General features: G+C 37.6%; 1 protein-coding gene across 2 annotated transcripts; it reads left to right on the top strand.

Annotated features, from left to right (window-relative positions):
• Window positions 1–1,701: 1,701 nt before the first annotated feature.
• On the top strand, window positions 1,702–20,948 carry AcCoAS (acetyl coenzyme A synthase). 2 transcript variants are annotated; one of them, XR_015312253.1, is made up of 10 exons: window positions 1,702–2,257; window positions 8,342–8,846; window positions 12,513–12,604; window positions 13,299–13,551; window positions 13,719–13,934; window positions 14,556–14,748; window positions 15,528–16,244; window positions 16,527–16,784; window positions 19,120–19,398; window positions 20,079–20,948. XR_015312253.1 is itself a non-coding variant. In XM_022838375.2 (9 exons), exons 1-9 carry the CDS (start codon window positions 2,248–2,250, stop codon window positions 19,174–19,176), a joined length of 2,301 nt encoding a protein of 766 aa, XP_022694110.1. In that variant the 5' UTR covers window positions 1,702–2,247; the 3' UTR covers window positions 19,177–20,948. The 2 variants fall into 2 exon arrangements, 1 of the variants encoding a protein (XP_022694110.1); XM_022838375.2 differs by having other exon boundaries at window positions 19,120–20,948.
• Window positions 20,949–21,333: the final 385 nt, after the last annotated feature.

The raw sequence follows: 21,333 nt of genomic DNA, 5'->3' as shown, positions 1-21,333 counted from the left end.
TAATACACGAGTCGCATGTTTTCTGAAGTGTATTTTCGCAACGGGTAAGTTTGCAAAACAGACTCTCGCGTTTGTGCTCATTCTATTCAGGCGGGAATTTTTTACTTTATGTAAATAATACCAATGCATTGAACTGCTGTCGTTAGTCGCTGAGCTAAAATGCCGCGGTGACAACAATGAGGTACAAGAAGAGAAAAACTGGGTAAACATATGTATATACATACATTCGAAGTATGCTAGAATAAAATGGCTGTGCCTTTGTTTTCGCTTCGCTGATTGCGACCTGGTGAAAAAGATTTTTGCTAAATATAAGAATACCACAGTAGTTTTAAAGGTCTCAAAGCCCTCAGAGTTATTAATTGCATGGTTTATTGGTCACACAAGATATTTATATTTTGATGTTCTCAATATAGATTAAATTCCAGTTAGACCTCTCAAGTGGTTGATCAAAGAATAAACCGGGAGGAAGAACTTCCCGGTTTCTTAAACGATTTTTCATCACTTAATGGAATACGAAGCTTTACTTTTACATAGGTGAGACCGCGTGACACATACGTTACCAACGCGATATTCAACGCCGGACTAATTTGATTTGTCGCTGATTTTATTTCTTCCCGATTATGACTACTATTCGGCTAACTACAAAGATAATAATTTCATTTCCCAAAAACCGTATTTTTTACAAGAGCCACCTTGTTAATATGATGTATGCAAAATGGACGGTTAATGTGCACTGAATGTGCACTCCGCAATAATATTGATTAGTTTATATGTCGTTTTAAGCAACAAGCCACGCGTCTTTTGGGTGAAACCTGACATGGCGTTGTAAGCTTCGGTCATGTTCGTTTAATTATTTTTTGCTGCCACCTGCATGTTAGTTTTGTGATAAATGTATTATTATTATATTAAGTTGGAAATCGTGTTTCTAAGCAACAAAATACATGTAGATTTTGTTGAGTGTTTGTAATTAATTTTATCGAATTTGTTATTGTGCTAACTCACTTCGGATCATCAAAGTAGTGCTTGTAATTGCAGTTTTCAGTGGTGTTCTATATTTCATGAAGGGCCAAAGAAATTGTGTGATCGAACAGGATTATTCACTTCTCTACGTATTTCTGAAGTAGAATGGTAAGGGCGTATTATTTCCATTTCTTTCGAATCAACGCATAACAAGGCTTTTTCAAATCAGATGTGTAAAAAACAACTATAGCAGTAGTCCTTTACCGCGAAAGACGTTTCGTACAGCACAACAGTGACAATACCATCTGTTATTCATATATACCTATCATAATTTATTAAGCGAAAGTATTTAATTGAACCTTCTTCCTGCCAGCAGCTTCTTCGTTAGTAACTCGACTCCTAAAGTGTGATGGTTTCTTCCTAACCTGTTATATAATACTCAAAATGCGTTTAATAATTTTCAATACAGAAGGATCCATTTAACGTGACGTATGAAACTACGTGACTCGTTTTTCTAGAAAAAATGAAGTGCGCCGCTAGCACGACTGAAGCTTTGTGAATGATTAAAGTCCAGTCAAAAAATAAACTGTTGCTGGCAATTTTGTCTGTACCACACCACTACTACCGCTTCCCTACTCGTTCTGTGGCGCCTACTACTACTACTGCATCTCGCGCCCCTCGCGTTACTGCTACAATGATGCGGCGACTGCGGCGCTGCCGATACAAGCTAAAGATTCGGTAGCTATTACCTCGTTCGAGCATCGTACCACTCGTACTGATCATGGCTCTGATAGTGGCGCCGTTGCTGTTGCAACGGTGTAAGAATTGCTCCTGCTGTAATAGCTAGTGTTCGAACGAGAGGATTCTTAGTAACTTTCGAACAGATGAGCAGAATGAGTGTCGCCTGCCTGTGTTCTCTATACTGATGACGCCGCTGCTGATGTTGATACTAACACGAAAGAGGGCAGTGGAGAGCACACGCTTCCTTAACGAGTTTTAGTTGTCAATACGGTAGCAGCAGCTTATACATTTAGGTAGGAGAGCGAATTTGTCGTCACTTAAACCGCTTGTCGTCGTCGATCAGCCTACTGAAGATCTTGCCACTACTCCACTACTCCACTATCCACTTTATATCGGTTTATAATCCATAACATCCGCTGTTTGAAACGACTCAGTTGCTTTTGCAGACGTAGATGCAGCAGCTGTCACGTGTTCATGGATGCACTATTATCACTTGTTCAGTGATCTTGTAAAAGAAAAGATCTAGTTCATTCACCGATATCGACGATGGACTGCGGTAAGAGTAAAATTTTACTTAGCTTTAAATACGGGAATTTATTAGTATTCACTGGCTTAAGCAATGCTTCACATCCAAATGTTCGTTCGTTTATGCACATACGAAATGTTATACGTGCTCAGCTGATCTCTAAAGATAGTTGATTTGTAACTTGTTTATAGCACACTGGCAATGATGGACGGTTAACGACGTTGCCGTACGTCTATTTACGGGCGAAACGCCATGAGCTACATTGGCAAATTAAATACGGATTACATGACCACGAATCTAGCTGTTAGAATAAGTTACTGAACAGTGAATGCATATGGGCAGCTCATTTATGATTGGATGCAGCAAAGGTCAATGAACGGAACTAGGTTCTACCTGCATGCACGCGGAAGAAAAAATCATGGATGAACCAGTTAAGATAGGCGCCAAACTATGTTTAACGTTCATGAGGTTCATGGGATAAATAAGATGAGAAATATGAACGTCTGTTGCCGTAAATAAACGACTATTAATGCAGTGAGTCCAAAACTGAATAAACACACCATCTCAACGGTGTTTTTTGACTCGGCAGTAAACGGGCGGGTTGTATAGATGTGTATTATTATATAGATAGTATATGTATTATTACGTTTAGATTAAAACATGAGTTCACTGTGCTAGAATATCTGCATTTGGTAATTATTCTCTAACCTTTTTCTTCTGCATAATTACGAAATGGTTACGGTATTATAGGTGTAAAGCAAACTAGTTTAGAATGCTGGATCTATGACTAGACGTGAATTCTATCCATTATATTCATTTATCTAATTAACAACTTGAAGTAGTAAAGACAATAGTCGTATGTGAAATTAAACCTACACAAACGACGTCATAAACGACGTCAGGTTTTATAAAGCGCATAAGAACTACTCAAGTAATTTTACTCAAACAAACATTGCACTAGAGAATTCTGAGTCTTATTGCTTACATTGTTATAAACTAACGGCCTATTGTCTCAAATATCGAGATTGTTCACTGAAAAATGTCACAGAAGATTTAACCAAGAGCGACAATAGGCCCGACTGGCAGAGCTCTCACTGTGGCAAAAAAATGTAATTTAAAATTCCATTTGTTTAAAAATACACCTATATTATTCTGTTTTTCATAACCTTCAATCACCCGACCAACATGATACGTGTTTAGTAAAGGGCTCAAACAGAAAAACATATGCATTACAAAAAACAACATGCACAAGCGATGGTCAATAATAATTAACAGATATTAACATATAAGGAATGAGTGGTATTGATGAAACGGCCATTCAAACGATTGTTACATGCTCTTCTCTCATATTTAGTAAACTCGCATTTAGTTAAATAAAATTAGAGATTAGAGCACACACAGTCACATAGACGGTTTTTATCTTTCGAAATCATATTGTGACTCACTTGTAGTGAACTGATTATATTTGTTTCGTTTTTTTATATTTTGTCATGATATCTGGTAATGTGCAATTTCGGGATAATGAAAATGACTCGACGTGGTATGTCTTAGAGAATAAATATGAATGATTGTACATGCATTACGGAAAAGTAAGGCTATATCGGACACACTTAACGTGCTCGGTGAGAAGGTTGTTAGCACAGGAGCAAAAATAATTCACCGTTTCCTCGAGTGGATCATCTTCGTTATGGTCTAAGAAATATTACATGTTTTAAGAAAGAAGACAGTCAGACATCTGTTTTTATCCTCGGTAAGCCTACATGGTAAACATATATAGACCAGAAATAAATATGTATAAAACACTCATTTGTCCGAGATGAAACCAAGACCGTGTAGAGAAATATATTCTTTATGAATATTTCGTACCAAGATTGCTATTTTTAAGACTCTGATGTGTCTAGCAAGGGTTTTGGTAAAAGCTTTCTAGAAGCTGAGCTTTAAATCGCCCAAGTACTTACACCTTCCAGGGCAATAATTTGTTCGGGTAATGAGGGAACCATGTCTCAGTGTATACACCGGCGTGCATTCTTGAAACCCAACTTTGTATGTCATAGTTTTGTACAGTTCCTATATATGTGCACATTCTGTATTTTATTTACTCAACTGAAAACTACTTGGTGTCTAAAGGTGGAGATAAATGGACACACGACGCAATCGCTTTTTTCAATTTCGTTATTTTCTCGGACTGAAATGCTTTGAATCTATTATTAGGGCCATTCTATTGTTATTTGTTCAAGGTAGAAAAATAATTCGTTGAAGGATGCCTACCCGTACATGAGGCGGGTCTAAAAACTACTAACTCGAGTGGCTAACGGATTAAAAATGGTTAGAGGGTTCGGTCAGTATGACTTTTTCCCTAACCAAATCGCCCGTATAATATTTCTTGTTTTTAGCGACATGTACTGATGGGTTCATCCATTTAATTTTTGCGTTCTAATCAATATTGCGTAATGGCCTTCAGAGTAGAACGCCGGCCTAGGTATGCCACTAAAACGTTGATTGTTGGCTATAATTTTGTATCCAAAATTTATAAAACTGATTTACTCTTCATAAATATTAGTGTAAGTTTATTTTGGGTTAAAACGCACCTACCCTACAAAAAATAGAGATGCAATAATGACTTAACAAATATCGATTAGCAGACGGTTATTCTTATTGCATCAACATATAAGTGTTTCGGTGGTGATAAATCGCTAGGGATGTTACGTATGAAGTTGTTAAATGGTGTGTGCACCAGTTTGTTTTATCTCAGCTTCAGTAGTTCAGTATGAAGCTCAGTTTTTCAATTTGATAATAAGTCATCCCACTGTCCTTACTATTCCACCGAATTGTTGCAGATAAATTTTTCATAACAAACAAACCCAGCCGCCTTAATAATGGTCCGCGATTCTCGTGCATTTTGTGAGTAAGGGTGGATTTGAGTGCACATATATAGCTTTCACTCGGATCAGTTGTTCCTTAAAGACATCGACTTTTTTCCCAAAGCAATTGATAAAATAAAGCTTCAGTACGTGCGCCACTATTACGATCTCGGCAGGCTCTTGGTGACCTCAATTTTGACGATATAATTTGTGGTTGCTTTGCATCGGCCATGATCCAAAAGCCTTTACAACCGACACGATTTTCCGCTGGGTTTAAACTAATAATAAATGTATGTGCTTGGAGTTAACGATCTTTGAAGTGTATTACCAAAAGGAAGTCTAAGTCAAGACCTTGTGTTAGTTCAAGTGAAGTCAAAATTACTTTCACTTGACTATTAAAGGTATGTCTTTACCTTTTGGCCTTGTAAATATATACCTTTATATATTCCCTGAGGTGAAACTTTTCATAATATTATTGCAGTGTTCTGTTCTAAAAAGTCTTTTGGTTTAATTGAGCATTTTCGTGACTGCAGGGCCCAATACTTAAAATGTGTTGCTGTTCTGTTGTACATATGAACTACAGTCTAGGTTCTGGATTCTTTGGTCCCAAGTGGTCACCAGAGTACTCTTTTTCCTTCAAAATGAAACTTGCTGAAGATGCAGTACAGATATTCTAAGTTTGTATTTGGTGATAAGTGATTCTCGGAGCGGTATAAATAAGCTTTCCACTACAATCTTTGGTACTTCTGTAAGTAGCTTATAAATGCTGTTCTTACCAGACAACAAGCCAGGACACGCTAAATACTCGGGCGACTGGAAGTGATAAAGCCCTGCTGTTCTGCAAGCAGAAAGAGAAAATTTGACTTGGTCGTTTTCATGCACATTAATTAAGCTTGAATGCGCAACACTATTTACTTCAATGTTCACCTCTTTATCACTCGTCGATAGGCAAACAGTATATGTAGTGTCCAAATATGGTGAATTTCACGTATTTGCTGCGTTGAATAGGTAATGTATGGATTTAAGGCTAAGCACAATCACCTATGTAAGCTTTTGAGGGGGTTTTTGGACTATTTTATGACGATAACGGATCATAAAAAATAGGATGTTCATTTTATAAGATATATGGTTACTAACAAACTGTCATGATTTTATTTAAAACATTAGTTTTTTTTAGATAATATTTATACAATTTATGGCTATTATGCACGAAAAATATTTTGAAAATCATGGCACTGTCTACATTATATCGTGTAACTATGATATTTTTTTTCCTTTTTTCTTGTTACTCTTAACTCCATAATAATGGAGAACTACTATTAATACAATAACTTTCTTTAATCACCTTTAGAGATGGTAGAGGCAAACGTGCATAGCGTCTTTTTGGACTTGGATCACATTTTGTTTTCTTACGTTCGCGTATTGATTTAGATATTTCGAATTTCCCGTTGGGAAGCCTACATTCTGTGTGTATTTATTAATTCTAGTCCGCTAGTCGTGCATACTTGTATACAAACGTTGCTTAATATAGTCGATAACTGGGTAATTTACAGATAATAAACGCGAAACAAGCCAGCAATTCGAAATAATTTTGACGTATAAATTTACATAGGCGAATTAGACATAAATTAAATAAAATAGCATAAGGCTTTGAGGACCAGGTAGCTTATACGTAACGTTATCGTGAAGTCTAATGGGTGGAACAGTGACCGTTAGCTATACGTAAATAGAGGTTGATATACGTTAATAGGCACTTCGAGTTGGTCACTGCGTGAAATGCAGGTGTCTTCAGCGCTTGATTGTGTATCTATGTGCATTACACTGTTAGATACTGCTTGCTCGTTATTGTCCATTCCCTTTTTTGTTATTAGTTATAAGTCGAGCTCTGTCCTATAGCTAAGACGACTTTTAATACGGCCTAGAGTATATATGATTGTTGATATGACCAGGAAACTGTAGTAATTTTAGAGTAAGCGTTTAGCCTGTGCGGAGCTCAAGCCGATGCATAGCAGGCTACGTTGACTCAAAATCAATTCTCAGTGGTTAACTGTGTGTCGTAAGAGCAACTGTTTTTTTCCTTCTTCATTGACATCATTTGATATAGTGTGTCTGTTTGGTAAGCTTATTTGCCAAGTACATTATTAATATACTTGATAGATGACATAGATAAAATATTTCCGTCCAGTTTCCAGCCATTTCCATCTAGGCTTCTACGTGCAACATGCTGTATTGTGTAATTTGTCCAAGATTTAACATGTTCCTTTATGGCTGCAAAAGTAACACCAGTGTATGGTGGCTGCTACCGGAGGATAAATGAACATTTCGGTCCAGTATTCTGTTTAGCCTCCTGTCGCGTCTGGACTTTACTGGATCTCCCTTTATCGTCCTCTTTCCTATAGACGTATGCAGGTGCGTACTGATTTTCCCCGACTGTGATGGCATCGTCTAATCATAGAAAAAAATAGTACTATCATTGCGGCATCACTACCATTACTGCAGGCCAAATAACTCAAACAGCGGATTGAGTGATTTGATCTGTAGAAACTTACATGTGAGAAATCGAATATGTAGGAAATCCGAGCTACGTAAATGGCAAACATACAGAAATTTCCACTCTCTCGCTTCTTCATTCGTCTATGAAAAGTAATGACGTCACTGACTGACTGAAAGTGTAGGACCTTCGCTCCTTCTGTCCGACACTTGGCTCAAATCATACCATCATAAGAAAAAATCCATGCGCGATAGCAACAAGGAAGCTAGCTAATGCTGCCTAGTTGGATCCGCACAGGAAGGTTCTGCTCAGCTCCAGAGAGAGGGGCGTCATCACAAGTGTGGATAGTTGTGGCTGCAACAGCAACAGTAACAGAAGCATTAGCACATTACCGTTGGTTAAAGCCTATCCATTGGCGCATGCGCGAGCCGAGCGGTGTCGACTTGTCTGCATGTCGGCTGCCTTACTGTTGCTGCTGCTGCTAGCTGAATTCTGTCTTTCCCTCCCCCTGGCGGGTTCCCAGGAGGTCGTTTCCGCTCTGAGCAGAACCATCACTGTCAGTCGGATTACTGTTAAAGCCAAGACGTCCTCGCAACATTTGTAATAACATAAACCTTCTGTCTAGGCATCGGGCCAGCAGTAAACCTTGTCTTGTTAATGTATCGAAAGGAACTAACCTTTCTGTAGTGCGTACTACTGGGCATTAACTGAATATTTATCTTATTTTCCCGTATTTGTGCTTGGGTGTCTCCCTGACCATAGTGAGAAACGGAAACGTTGAAAGTACGTGCCACTGCTCGTTAACTTGCGCCGTCGCCAGGGGGTCTTCATCTCAACTTCGAGGCTGCCGAACTCCTCGCGGCTGTAATAGGTTCGAAGCAAAGCACATTAAGAAGATAGCGCATTTTGAAAACCGCACTGCACACGTAAAGGGAACATCATCTCCGAAGGTCCAGGGCACGGATATGGCCGACCAGATGTACGAACCGCCCTATCGAGTGCGCGAAAACGCACATCTCAAATGTAGGGCTCAGTATAACCAGCTATACGAACGGTCTATAAACGACCCCGAGGGCTTTTGGAAACAGCTCTCCGAGTCATTCTACTGGAAAGAATCAGTTAAGGGTAAGGTGTTCGATTACAATATCAACGTTTACAAAGGATCCGTGTTCGTCAAATTCATGGAGGGCGCTAAGACCAACATCGCTTATAATTGCTTGGACGTCCACGTTCAGGGTGGCTCCGCAGACAACGTCGCATACTTTTGGTTAGTAGCGGACGAAACACTGCATTAAAAGTTTTTGATTAATAGAGAGCACTTTCTATGATTTTTTCTCATTCATTCACTCTGTTACTTAAAGCACGTGTTGTCGTATGTTTTTACATGTTATAATTCATCCGGTATCTACTAGAACATGCATGTGTAGTAACTAGTATATCTGTCTACTTAGCTATACCGTCTGGAGAACACTTTTCTCAGCTCCTTAATGCTATCGTCAAACTTTATCTGTAAGATGACGCAGAAATTTTTTACTAGTTTGAGAACCTCCATTTTACGTCAGTATAATATATGAGGCAAAAGTGATTTCACAAAGTTTTTTTACCTTATTTTTTAAAGCTTATTTGTTTTGCATTCTAATATCCTACTACGTTAACAGGTGCATAAAGACGCTGAATCTGTCAAGTGATTTTTACCCATTCCTGTATATTTCCAGCATAACCGTATAGAATCGATTAATTTGGTTTACTGCGAATTAAAACCTATATAAAACAAATTTCTTCTTAATTCGTGAAGATCATGAGATCCCGAACAAGACTCCATAAATGGGCCAAGCTCTTTTGGAGTCGGTTAATGTTAGACACCTAACAGTTTCACTTAAGGCGAGTTCAAAAAACAAGATATATTTTTATTCGGAACACAAAAAACAAAGGTAGTGTCAGCTTAATATTCAATGAGGCCACTAGTGCGATGTTCAGCATCAGTTTGACATTTGTAGTAAATTTAGAAAATAGCGGTAAACATTTTAAAAGGCGCATACTTTTAAGGGTTCGGGCATGCGTTCTGTGTAGTTTTGTGTCTTTTGATATAAATATATTAACCATGTTCATTGAGTAAAACTTTAAAAAATAACGTTAAACTTATTCAACATTAACTTAATCTTTCTTGATATTGCGATAACCTACTGGCCTGTTACCTCCAACGCGTCTTTACAGTGTCAACTATATAAAGTATTCTTTCGATATATAGATATAAAGAATCAATCGAAGGTATTCTGATGCCAGGTCACCAGATATTTACATAAATTTCTTCTCAAGATATATGCTTTTAAATATCTTCAAATAGATAGCTGACAACGTAAAACCAACTGATTAAAAGTACTTTGTATATATACAACGTCTGTTTTATGTCGTTATTTTTGTTAATACGACAATGTACTTGTTTTTTCTTTACTTGAAACAAGGAGCTGAAAAACAGCGTGCTACAGTAAACTTCGTATATCCACAGCGTAGTTGTCCATCGATTCTTTGGCGTTTGTGAAAAATCGTTTTGCTTCAATTTCTGTCACTGCAAGCTGGGTGGTGACCCACAAACGCTATATCGGTCTTCATCCTTGCAAAAGTAACTAATCGTATAAGCCACTATGGAAGCACATAGCCTGGAAAAACTGTTGTTACCTTTTGTTGTCGTTTCACTGTTGCGTTTATATTGATAATTCATATTTTGTTTGATTTTGAACGGCATATATTAGTACAGCTTTGAATTTTTAGCCGATAAAATTAACACAACAAGTAATATCTAAAATTCCAAATCCAAATAATGGACAATGTAGCCATAGTATACATTGGTCAATTTTACTTTTTTTCGTTTATTTAGATAAAAGTGGTATGAAGTTTAAATTTAATCTTAAGGTTTGTGTAAAAAAAAAAGGTTATTTTATTTCAATTATTACTACATGTCATAATTTGTTGCGAAACTGCCAATTATCATTGTGACTCGGACGGTATTAATGTAAATAGCACTATTTACATTGGGTCACCGTGCCGCGAGTTCTCACTAGAGGGTCAGGTAGACCTGAGTTTGCGGATGTGCAGCGCATGAGGGACGATGAAAGCGGAAAAAAGGGGTGGAGTGGTTTAAAAGTTGAAGTGGACGGGGCAAATATATAAGTTCCCTATTAGCCGACGTTTTCTTTTTCCTCTGATTCAACTATTGTATCTTCGTATTCATTGCTTACGACAGGCATATGGTTGTTCTGAGAAGATACTGATACGCAGTTTATTAAAGGCGATTTGCCGAGACGAGGTGAAAAGCGTAAAAGACAAAACATGGCATGGAATGATGGCAGAAACACTACGAAACGATATCCTTCTACCCTGCTTCTTGGGTATTACATCTTGTGAATTAGTATTAACTTGCAAAATCTATCCATAACAGCACTCGATTCTTCTTTACTATGTCAATGAAGTGCATTATACAACATATGTCAAAAAGAAAAAATCGATAGCCGATGCAGTAACGGGAGCGGATAGGGCAGCAAACTCGCAACGATGGGAAGCCTGAGATTCGATTTCCAGCTGAGGTTTCGTTTAAGACTATTTACCCGGTTTGCTTGGACAGTCACTTCTGCAGATTACTACTAGAAACTGCAACACGCTCTGTAGATCTAAATTTAGGCCGTTTTTGTTTTCATTTAACCTCATTTATACTTAAGCATATTGTGGAATGCAAACATGAAACAACACAGTAAAAGCCGACGGAATTAGACGTGAGTGCCGTAATTGTTCTGCGTAATGACCCCAGTGTCATTTTCGATTCTGTTCCCCAATTGGGTAACTTTAGCTGATCAAATTGTTGTTTCCTGTAATATATGTTGTTTTCAAGCCAAAATGTCTTACTTTGTGATAGACGTTAAAATGGACCCTTGCTATGGGACAAAATGACATTACCTACCTCTTGCTAACCCTCGATTAAAGAAGATTAGTTTCCGGGTATAATTTGGTGCTGCAGATACTTTCCCCACTACTCCGTCGCTGTATTTAAATTTGTGCGTGCTCGTCCGGCAGCGGCTTTCTGCGTTCCTAGTGACCACATCAAGAAAAGTGCATATATAGTTTTGTCCAGAAGTGTTGGTACGTATTTTAGTATTAATCACCACTCATACTAGTACATTCTTATATGTGCTAAATTCTTGAGGTACTAGCTCAGCAATATGAATGCGAAAAATTGAATAGAACTTGGCTTAACGTCACTTTTTGTGACATGTACCTGTCCATGTTTGCTTTAAGTCTCAAAGAATAAACATCCCACAGTTTATGTATGATAAACGATTCGTTTCAAGGAATCATTAAATCCGTTATACCCTTCAAACGTCATATGTAAGTAAACGCATACGTTATATAATTGAATTTATATATCTAAAATGGCTATTTTTAATGTTCATAATACCAGTGTATTATAAAGATTGAAATTACAAAAGTGGTACTCTGGTACTGTTGTTTTCGTGGACTTACGGCTAAATTGATATAAACAGTTTTTTAAAAGTACCTTGATGGTTCAAGAGACGTGATCTTCAGCAAGTCCTTTCTGTCAACAATCTCTTACCAAAATAATATTTAATCACAAACATTTCACGAGTGCAAGAAACATGAAAAATCATTCGAATTGTTTCTACGTTTGATTTTCTGATGTTTGCCAATCACTTATTTTGTATGGTACTTAAGTGAAGCTAATTCAAGCTAGTCTTTCTCACTCAGAAACCGCTTTGAAAGGACGAGAAGCGTTTAGAGTACTTCAAAAATCTATATTCTATACTAATAATCTGCGGTAAATAACTAAAAAAATATCTGGTAGTTAAGTGTGTGTATATAGAGTAAAAGTTTCAATATTATATATACTGTAAATCCGGCAACACTACATTGTGGCTTCTTTCAGGGAAGGAAATGATCCAGAAGATACTAAGACTCTTACATACGGACAGTTACTTCAACAGGTGTGTCGCATGGCCAACGTTCTGAGAGCAAAGGGTAAGTATATCTGAAACGAGTATTTCATTCAATTTTACGGACCCGTAACACTATGATTGATGTACCAACGGCCTCATGCTTTTTTACTCTGGAAAAGTGCACAGATATTCCAGAATTAATTGAACTAGTTTTCACCAGAACTTGCGGTATCTCAATACTGATCAATGTAGAGAGTTTTCCAATTTGAATTTCTATAAGCAGCATTGTCATTTGTGAAGCTTTTGAACAGTATTCCTTGTGGTTAGGTATCACATAAGCCATCCTTGAACAGTTGCTACGTGCCGTTTGAATCAACACAACAGTTAACATATAAGGTTGAAAATAATTGATGCGTCTGTTTAAGTAGTATCGAAATTGCAAGGATCCCAAAATAACGGAAGTTTATATATTACCTTTGAGTGCTCTTATTGCACGATGCATTGGAATCAACTAGAGCAACATTATACCTCATCAGTATCAAATTCGGGATCGCGTGCTATAAATAAGTGACTAAAAAAATTCTGGTTTATTGGTACCTGGGTGATTAACTTAAAACTAAGAGGTAAGGAAGGAGCACTTCTCGTCTACGACGCCAGTATTTTATTGAAGCAGCCTCTCACGATTTAACTTCCTAAAAACGACAGACGTCTTTATTTGCACCATTTTTCGTATCTCTGCGTGGAATCACAATTCTTTATGAATTGTTATATTTAAGGCGTTAAGAAAGGTGACCGCGTTGCAATCTATATGCCGATGATACCCGAGTTGGTTGTCACTATGTTGGCATGCGCACGTATTGGCGCTATACACTCGATTGTGTTCGCTGGTTTCTCGGCGGACGCGTTTGCTGAGCGTGTTGTGGATGCTCGTGCTAAGGTTGTCGTTACCTGTGATGGTGTATGGAGAGGAAACAAGCTAATCAATCTTAAGAAAATTGTGGAGGAAGCAATTGACAAAGCATCGTTAGTGTAAGTATTGCAGTGCTGAAATTCGTAAAATTTCAAGCGAAATAATTCGATTTTAGCGCCTTTAGCGATATTTATTGAAGTAAGCGAATTGTTTTTCTTTAGCCACGAATGCGAATCGTCTATTATTACAATGTGTGTCTTCCACCGTGATAAATTATTTACTGCAGGGCGCACGAGGTGGAAAGTTGCATTGTAGTACGACATCTGTCTCCCGCTCCGGATTCTACAGCACTCTCGATTGAAGGCAAACGACCCTATGGCCCTTTCAAGGTAAGCTTAAGCCCCATCAGCAGTTGGTACCATGACGAGGTTGCAAAACACAAGGACATCTGCGAGCCTGAATGGGTGGATTCGGAAGACCCCCTTTTTCTTCTGTATACGAGGTAAGTTTTTCTCTATATATGATACATATCGTCATTTAATAGATAACAGGTCTCTACGCTACATGTGCACTGAAATATATGTAAATGAGGTAATTGATCATTTGTATGATTAACCGCTACTAATAAATAGTGTATGGTATATGATATTAAATAGATGTTGCATATTTATGGTGACGCCGAATCCGGGAGTTGAAGCTCAGTTTTGTTAGTTGGCTAAATTACGACTCAGACATCAAAAAGAGTTTTCAAGAAGCAGAGGTTATTGTGAGCATCCTGTTTTCTATCCTAAAGAACATATTGTGCCAGTCCAAAAGTCCTGTCATAAATTATATATATTTCAATGGCGATTGTGAATGGTCCTCTATTTTTGTTCACAATACGTCAAGACATGAAATAAAAACGCAAACATATTTCGAAAATCCTCAAACACTACGATATAGGTATGAAGAAAGATTTTCGAAGCGTAGCTATTATTTGGAAATCCAAACCAACTAAGAGGGTCGCCCTCATATCTCTAATCTATCTTAATCATTACAAATTACCATGTATGCTATATTAGCCAAATGTTTCTTAATTTTGGTGGGGTATAATTTCTAATATTTCTTTCTTTATGTTTCATAGTGGATCGACCGGTAAACCAAAGGGTATCGTGCATACTACCTCGGGTTACATGGTGTACACGGCGACCACTTTCAAGTTCGTATTTGACTACAGGAAGGGCGATGTGTATTTTTGCACCGCTGACATAGGCTGGATTACTGGCCACTCATACGTCTGTTATGGACCTCTTCTTAATGGAGCCATCAGTGTTCTTGTAAGTTTGCGACTTATTTCTATATTCGTAGATTATATGCTACAAAAAACATTCACAGCTTGCTCAAAATAGAGTTCATGCATTTTTCTTTTCCTAATACCCATCACGGTTCGAGATACATTCAACCTTAATTAGTGCACAGTGCGATATCCAGATCCGATGCGCCATTTTGGACCAAATAAGAAGGTTTTTAAAAATTTACAGTCTGCAAAATCTAACGTACTCTTACGCAGGCGGGTTTAAATCTAGTTAATTAAAAATTAGGAAGATAGACTTCTTTAATACAAAGAAAAAATGCATTGTAAGTTTCCGTTCAGTTAGAAGTCTCACAATCTTTTGAGTGAGAGGTGTGACTTTTAGGCAAAACTTAATAGGAAAAACTCGAAATAATCGTGTAGAAGACTGTAAGGTGCTTTAAGAAGTATCTATGAATATCTTTATTAATATTATTATCATTGAAATCATAAAGTGCAGATCTACAGTCGTTTGGAAGGAACATTTTGTACATCAATGGAGCGTGTGGTCCATCAATAGGCTCCGATGGCGTTAAAGGAAAGGAAACGTTATGTTTTCATATAAAAATAAACCGAAGAAACATAGATATATACATAAAACGAACGTCACCGTGTTCTATCTCTTCTTTTTTAAAAAATCAACAACTGATCTTACCACTGCTGAATATTTTTAGAGTTTTTCACGGTAGTAGGGAGCTTTTCGATTAGCGGCATAATGGTATCTAATGATATAATACATTTTTTCGCTCGTGGCATTCGTTACAGTTTGAAGGGACCCCTTTCTATCCCAATGGCTCTCGACTGTGGCAGATTGTTGACAAGTACCGCGTGACTCAGTTCTATACGGCCCCTACGGCAATCCGGGCTTTAATGAAGGAAGGTGATAGCTTGGTGTCCTCGACTTCCAAGCGTCAGACATTGCGTATTCTTGGTACTGTTGGTGAGCCCATAAACCCTGAAGCATGGTTGTGGTACCATCGTATCGTAGGCAATGAGAACTGTGCCATTGTGGATACGTTCTGGCAAACGGAAACAGGTGGACATGTGATTACACCAATTCCTGGAGCGATTGCTACAAAACCGGGGTCAGCTACTTTACCATTTTTCGGAGTTGAGGCAGTTATTCTTGATGAGCAAGGAAAGGAGATAAAGGACACGACAGAGGGATACCTTGTCTTCAAAAGACCATGGCCTTCAATCATGCGTACAATCTTTGGAGATCATGAGCGTTTTGAAACAACATATTTTAAAAAATTTCCCGGCTATTATTGTACTGGGGACGGGGGTCGTCGCGATGCCGACGGTTACATTTGGGTAACTGGCCGTATGGACGATATGTTAAACGTCTCAGGTCATCTACTGTCAACTGCTGAAGTCGAATCCGCGCTTATCGAACATGAAGCAATTGCCGAAGCGGCCGCAGTTGCAGCTCCTCACCCAGTAAAAGGAGAATGTCTCTACTGCTTTGTCACGCTCAAAGAGGTACGTAATCGAATGACGACTTACGAAGAAAAATACAGAACTGTCTCTCTATATGCACAAACGTTTTTTTGCGCAAAGGTATTTGTAGATTGTTATAACTCAAGATTTGTTGAAATAAGAAGTTCCGTATTTGATGTCAGTATACGCGCACCGTATAGTTTTTACCCTAATGATTGCATCTCCCGCGATGATGTGCGTTGATGTGAAATAAACACATAAATATAAAACCGCTCTGAACAACGTAGTTATAAGTAAGAATTCAACAAGTTTTTTTTATCCTAGGGCTACGAGTATACCGAGACGACTGCGCAACGACTTCGTGAAAAGGTCCGCGAACGCATTGGACCATTTGCAGCGCCAGATGTCATCCACGCTTGCCCTGTTCTTCCTAAAACTCGCTCAGGAAAAATTATGAGGCGTATTTTGCGAAACGTCGCTGCTAATAATCGAACCTTTGGTGACCTCAGCACGCTCGCTGATGAGGGCGTCATTGAGACGCTTTTTGCAACCCGCCCTGCAACAGCACCAACTCTCGTGCCGGTTCAGTAATTCCAAACATTTCCCCTCTATCTGATCCCAAAATCTATTGGCTCGCACTGCGGCTCTAACTTCTCAAACCACACAGCATTTTGCAATAATACGGAATAGTCTCTTTCATCCTACCTATGATATATTGTTTACGTGGTAACTGGTTTTCATCAGTTCTTGGCCCATACGATCATATTCATACTACTCAGTAGTAAGCCAGAACACTCGACAAGCATACAATAGAACATGACGTATTCTAGGAGAACGCTAGTATATCAAGATAATGCATTGGACAAGAAGCAACACGCTTTGCAAAAGTTTAGTTAACGATAAGAGAAAAGCTAAGGATCACAAATTTGTTGTTTGTGATATCACTCATGTTATTATGTCTTAGCTGTATAGCAATAAGAAATTTCTCTGTCGGACAATTAGTTCGCCTTTGTACCTACGCACTTGTTGGTGCAGGGAACGCCACAAGTCTCTTAATGAGGATTTGTACCCGGCAATAAGGCTATGGTATCTCCAACCTCCGGGTAAAAGCAATAGTGAGAAGACTTAATGTGATTTTTGAGTACACCAGTTCGGTTGTTGAATACCTAGTTCATCGTTTTCTTATTACCACGAGTACTCTAACTAGAGAATGTATAATGTTTACTTAGTGGTGACGCATAGGCATACATGGTGCGTCTGTGCCTTTGTAGCGGCTATTCAACTTCATGTTAGGTTTTTAATGCTAAGAAAAGGTCAAGTATTTACGGAGATGTGGATATTAACTTCTTTAGAAAATTGATCAATCCGTAAGAGTTCTAAATGTCAAATAGAATGAATAGTAACTGCTAGCCGATAACTCTACTTGGCGAAGAAAACTGTCATTTGAGTACTGCCTTTATTTGCCAACTGCTTATTTACTTGCGGTGATTTTTATTGTTCATGTAAATGAGGTGCCAATTTTAACAAGATTCTCCTAACGAGGCTTAATTTTTCTCTATAAATAATCATGACCACCATTTTTAACGAATATCGATAGCGATAGTATAACATTTTTCAAGAACGCAGCTTAACGGAATGAATTTTTTCATCGTTTCTTTTTGTTTTGGGTATTATTAGATATGAGGATGCTTGCAAACAATGAGGTTTTAATGCCACCAATTTGTGACGGCAGCACATACAACAATTGCTGAACTGAATTAAGAGCAAAGCATGGGAAATAATTAAAATATTTAAAGTACACAAGTTTATTTTTCTGCCGTACATCGACTACTCATGTTTCGTCCAAACCGTAGAGTGTCTAGCAGTACTTCACTGAGCGTATCAAAAATCAAGAAGCTACTAAGCAAATAAATGAATGGAACACAGGCGACGCATAGTTAACGGAGAAAAACAATGAGAAAAACAACTACGACAGATGAGGAGACGAACAAACACGAAAACTATACGAATAAAAAAAAACAAAAATATTAACAGCACGTCTCTATTATGTATACGAAAACTTTGGTTCCTTGTGTCTTTTTTTGGTTTCTTCATTATAAATTTTATTTTAACATATTCGAGATCAGTTATTCCTCTATAACAGAATGCTGTAGATGAGTTAAAATATTTAGTCTTAGTTAGATTATTATTCCTTTATCTTTCTTAGTGAAACAACACAAACGATATTCTAATTATGGGGCTATACTAGCAGCGATATACTTATAATTTTAAAGTTTATCTTGGAAAAGCCTGAACAGATGCAGTGCATTTTTGCTAGATCGCAGGTGTCTTGTCCTTGGCGGTGTGTCTATAGTGAGATTTTACCTTGTATTAAAGGCGATGAGTAGCTTAATGTGGGATATCATAATCCCAACTATCGAGTATTTATGCGCGTATTTTTGCGTCAGATTATCATAGTTGACAATACAACTCAGGAGGTATTTTTAATGTACCTACATTTAACTTTTGATTAGCACAATAAACATGTACCAAATTTTAGTGAAATGGAAAGAAAGAAGACTACTATAAGTTGTTGCTATTGTAAAAGTTCCTAAGCGTGTGTCCAGTTTTTAGGTGATAAAACCCTTTCCACAAGTTACTTCTTCAAAAAAGTACGCAATCTTATCTTAACATATTTTTCTGCCAACATTGCGTTACTGGCTGGACGCTCAGCTCAGTAAAAATTAGCTTGCTATACACGCTGACCTCGTAATATACTTAATATTTGAACAAAACATTTACCACTAGGTATAAATTGTATGTCATTATCCATACCTATCACTATACTCCATCAATTGAGTACTATGACATGGCAGCGGGGTTGTAAGGCCCGTTGTCTATCATGTAAATAATTCAACTGCGCGTTGGCTCTATGCAGGCAAAAAGCAAAGAGCAGAATACTTCTTCGAGTAGTAACGCTGCTCGCTCCTACTAGGACGACACGGAATGACCGACGACCGTTAACACTTCATCTATATCCAAAAAATGCTAAAATTATTTGGTGTCGTCAAAATCGGCCCACAAAAATTAAAGAGGAAAGCAGTATTTATGTACGTAACGGTTACCAGTGGCCCGAAATCCTAACGGCACATACGAACATTATTGTTAATGGCCTCGACCAGCAAAGCGGCAAATTTCAGGCCCACAAAAATCTGAGGTAAGAACTATCTCATTGCATCATCTTAAATAAATGCCGAATCAGTCTATTCTACAACCGTGAACGGAAAAAGAATATATATATATATTAGCTTGATCAGATCATTTGGCCCATGAGGTTACTTCATCAATATACATATCAACAGACAAACACGTACAGGCATATACAGTAAGATATGGAATACTGTGGAAATCTAATTATTACTAGAATTTGTCGCACTATCGACATTACTCTGTTGGGTAAACTCTATAACACAAATAAGTTAATCATAAAAACCGGAATGCGCCCCATATTTTTTTATTATATATTATATTATTTATTATAATAGATTTTAGCAATTCATTGCTACTACCATATGTAAGGCAACACACGGGCCAATGAAATAATAAAGATGAGTCCCGACGGGATTAACGCGTGGCCGCAATCGAATAAAAATCAAGCAAAATCACAATCAAAGACGGCACCACGTCTCAGAAAGCTTTACGACATTACGATAATACAACGAAAACAGTGCACAAAACGTTAAAGATCAGTATATAACATTTCATTAAAAAAAAAAATACACACAAATAAAACGATGCGACGATGTCCAAAAGATTTTTTTTCTTAAGGATATATTTCTGCATAGAAATGTGCGGGCATCGGCTTACTTAACAAACACCTTTGTTCACATCTTTTAGATAGACGTCAAGAGACTAAGTAAATTGGAGCCCAAGATGGATGACTTCAGTAAGGAAAGTTCATCGGTACTCGAGCCAGTCAAATTTGCCAATCGCGAATGACTCTGTTGTTTATCGAATGGGGTTTTTTTGCCAGGTTTACATCAGAGCGGCCCGTCGGAATGCACGTAACAAAACATATTCGTTTATCCAGAGATAAAGGCGTATTGTGAATCGAACCATGACGATGACCTAACATGTATTTAGAACCTATGCTGTGTTAAATCTAAATATAGTTTATGCATAACCGTATACCATCTGTGTTCTTTTTTTTTTTTTGAAGTTTGGATTAACTGTGTACCCAACGAAACGACTCTACACACGCCATATAGCTATACATAATAGTTCACAATTAAATTTACAATTAAATATCAATTAGCAGATTTCACAAATCTGCTAATTGATATTTAATTGTAAATCAAAAAAGGCTTATTGGGAATAGTCATCAACAGATTTACATTTCGATGAAGGAATGAGGTCTTAACTCACATTTGTAAATTAAATACGACGGCGCTGAAGACATATGTGTGACGTATCAACCTACATATTAATTAAAGCCTTTATTCGCATTTCAAAATCTGTATACATATCCATATGCATATATACCCATGAATATCTATTCTTCTATGTCTTTTATATCAACTAAATAGATAAATCACTATCGCTAATATATCTCGTTTTCAACGCTTGTCACTTTCAGTTATTTCTCATGTCCTACCTTAATAATCCAACTGAATTTACATTGATATTAAGAAGTAAAATCAAAGTCGCATTGATTGCACTAATGGTTTTCTCAAATAAATGGCAACTATGTTACTGTGGCGTACAATACAGCATAGTAATTTTCCCTTCAATCATTCCACGTGTTCTATCATGTGGTACAACAATGGTCCTATATAAACCAATGCGCGTTGTCGATTCGAAAACAACGAAGTTAAAGGCACTCACCGAAAATCCGGGACGGAGCCTATAATCACATAGGTAATTTCGAAGCAGTTTTTTCCAGTTTGGCTATATTCATATGGAAAGGTTCTATCCATTCAAGTAAAAAAAAAATCACGGTAAGAATACCTTTACAAACAAGGTAGATTATTTTCCACTGAAAAGTAGTATACATTTTCTTCTTCAATTCATACTTTAGCCATCTCCCTCATGCACACTAATCCTATTAATGTATCTTCAGATTGCTAACAAGTTATGTTGTGACATTAATGTC

This window comes from Varroa jacobsoni, unplaced genomic scaffold (genome assembly GCF_002532875.2).
Source record: "Varroa jacobsoni isolate VJ856 unplaced genomic scaffold, vjacob_1.0 scaffold_759, whole genome shotgun sequence".
NCBI lineage: Eukaryota > Metazoa > Arthropoda > Arachnida > Mesostigmata > Varroidae > Varroa > Varroa jacobsoni.
Note: the sequence above shows the minus strand (reverse complement) of the source record. Positions and strands in the feature narration are given on the sequence as shown.

What these genes read in the sequence shown, in the direction of transcription:
- AcCoAS (XM_022838375.2), top strand. An exon ending in GACAACGTCGCATACTTTTG is followed by an intron (nt 8,847 to 12,512) that starts GTTAGTAGCGGA and finishes GGCTTCTTTCAG; the next exon opens with GGAAGGAAATGATCCAGAAG. An exon ending in CTTTTTCTTCTGTATACGAG is followed by an intron (nt 13,935 to 14,555) that starts GTAAGTTTTTCT and finishes TATGTTTCATAG; the next exon opens with TGGATCGACCGGTAAACCAA.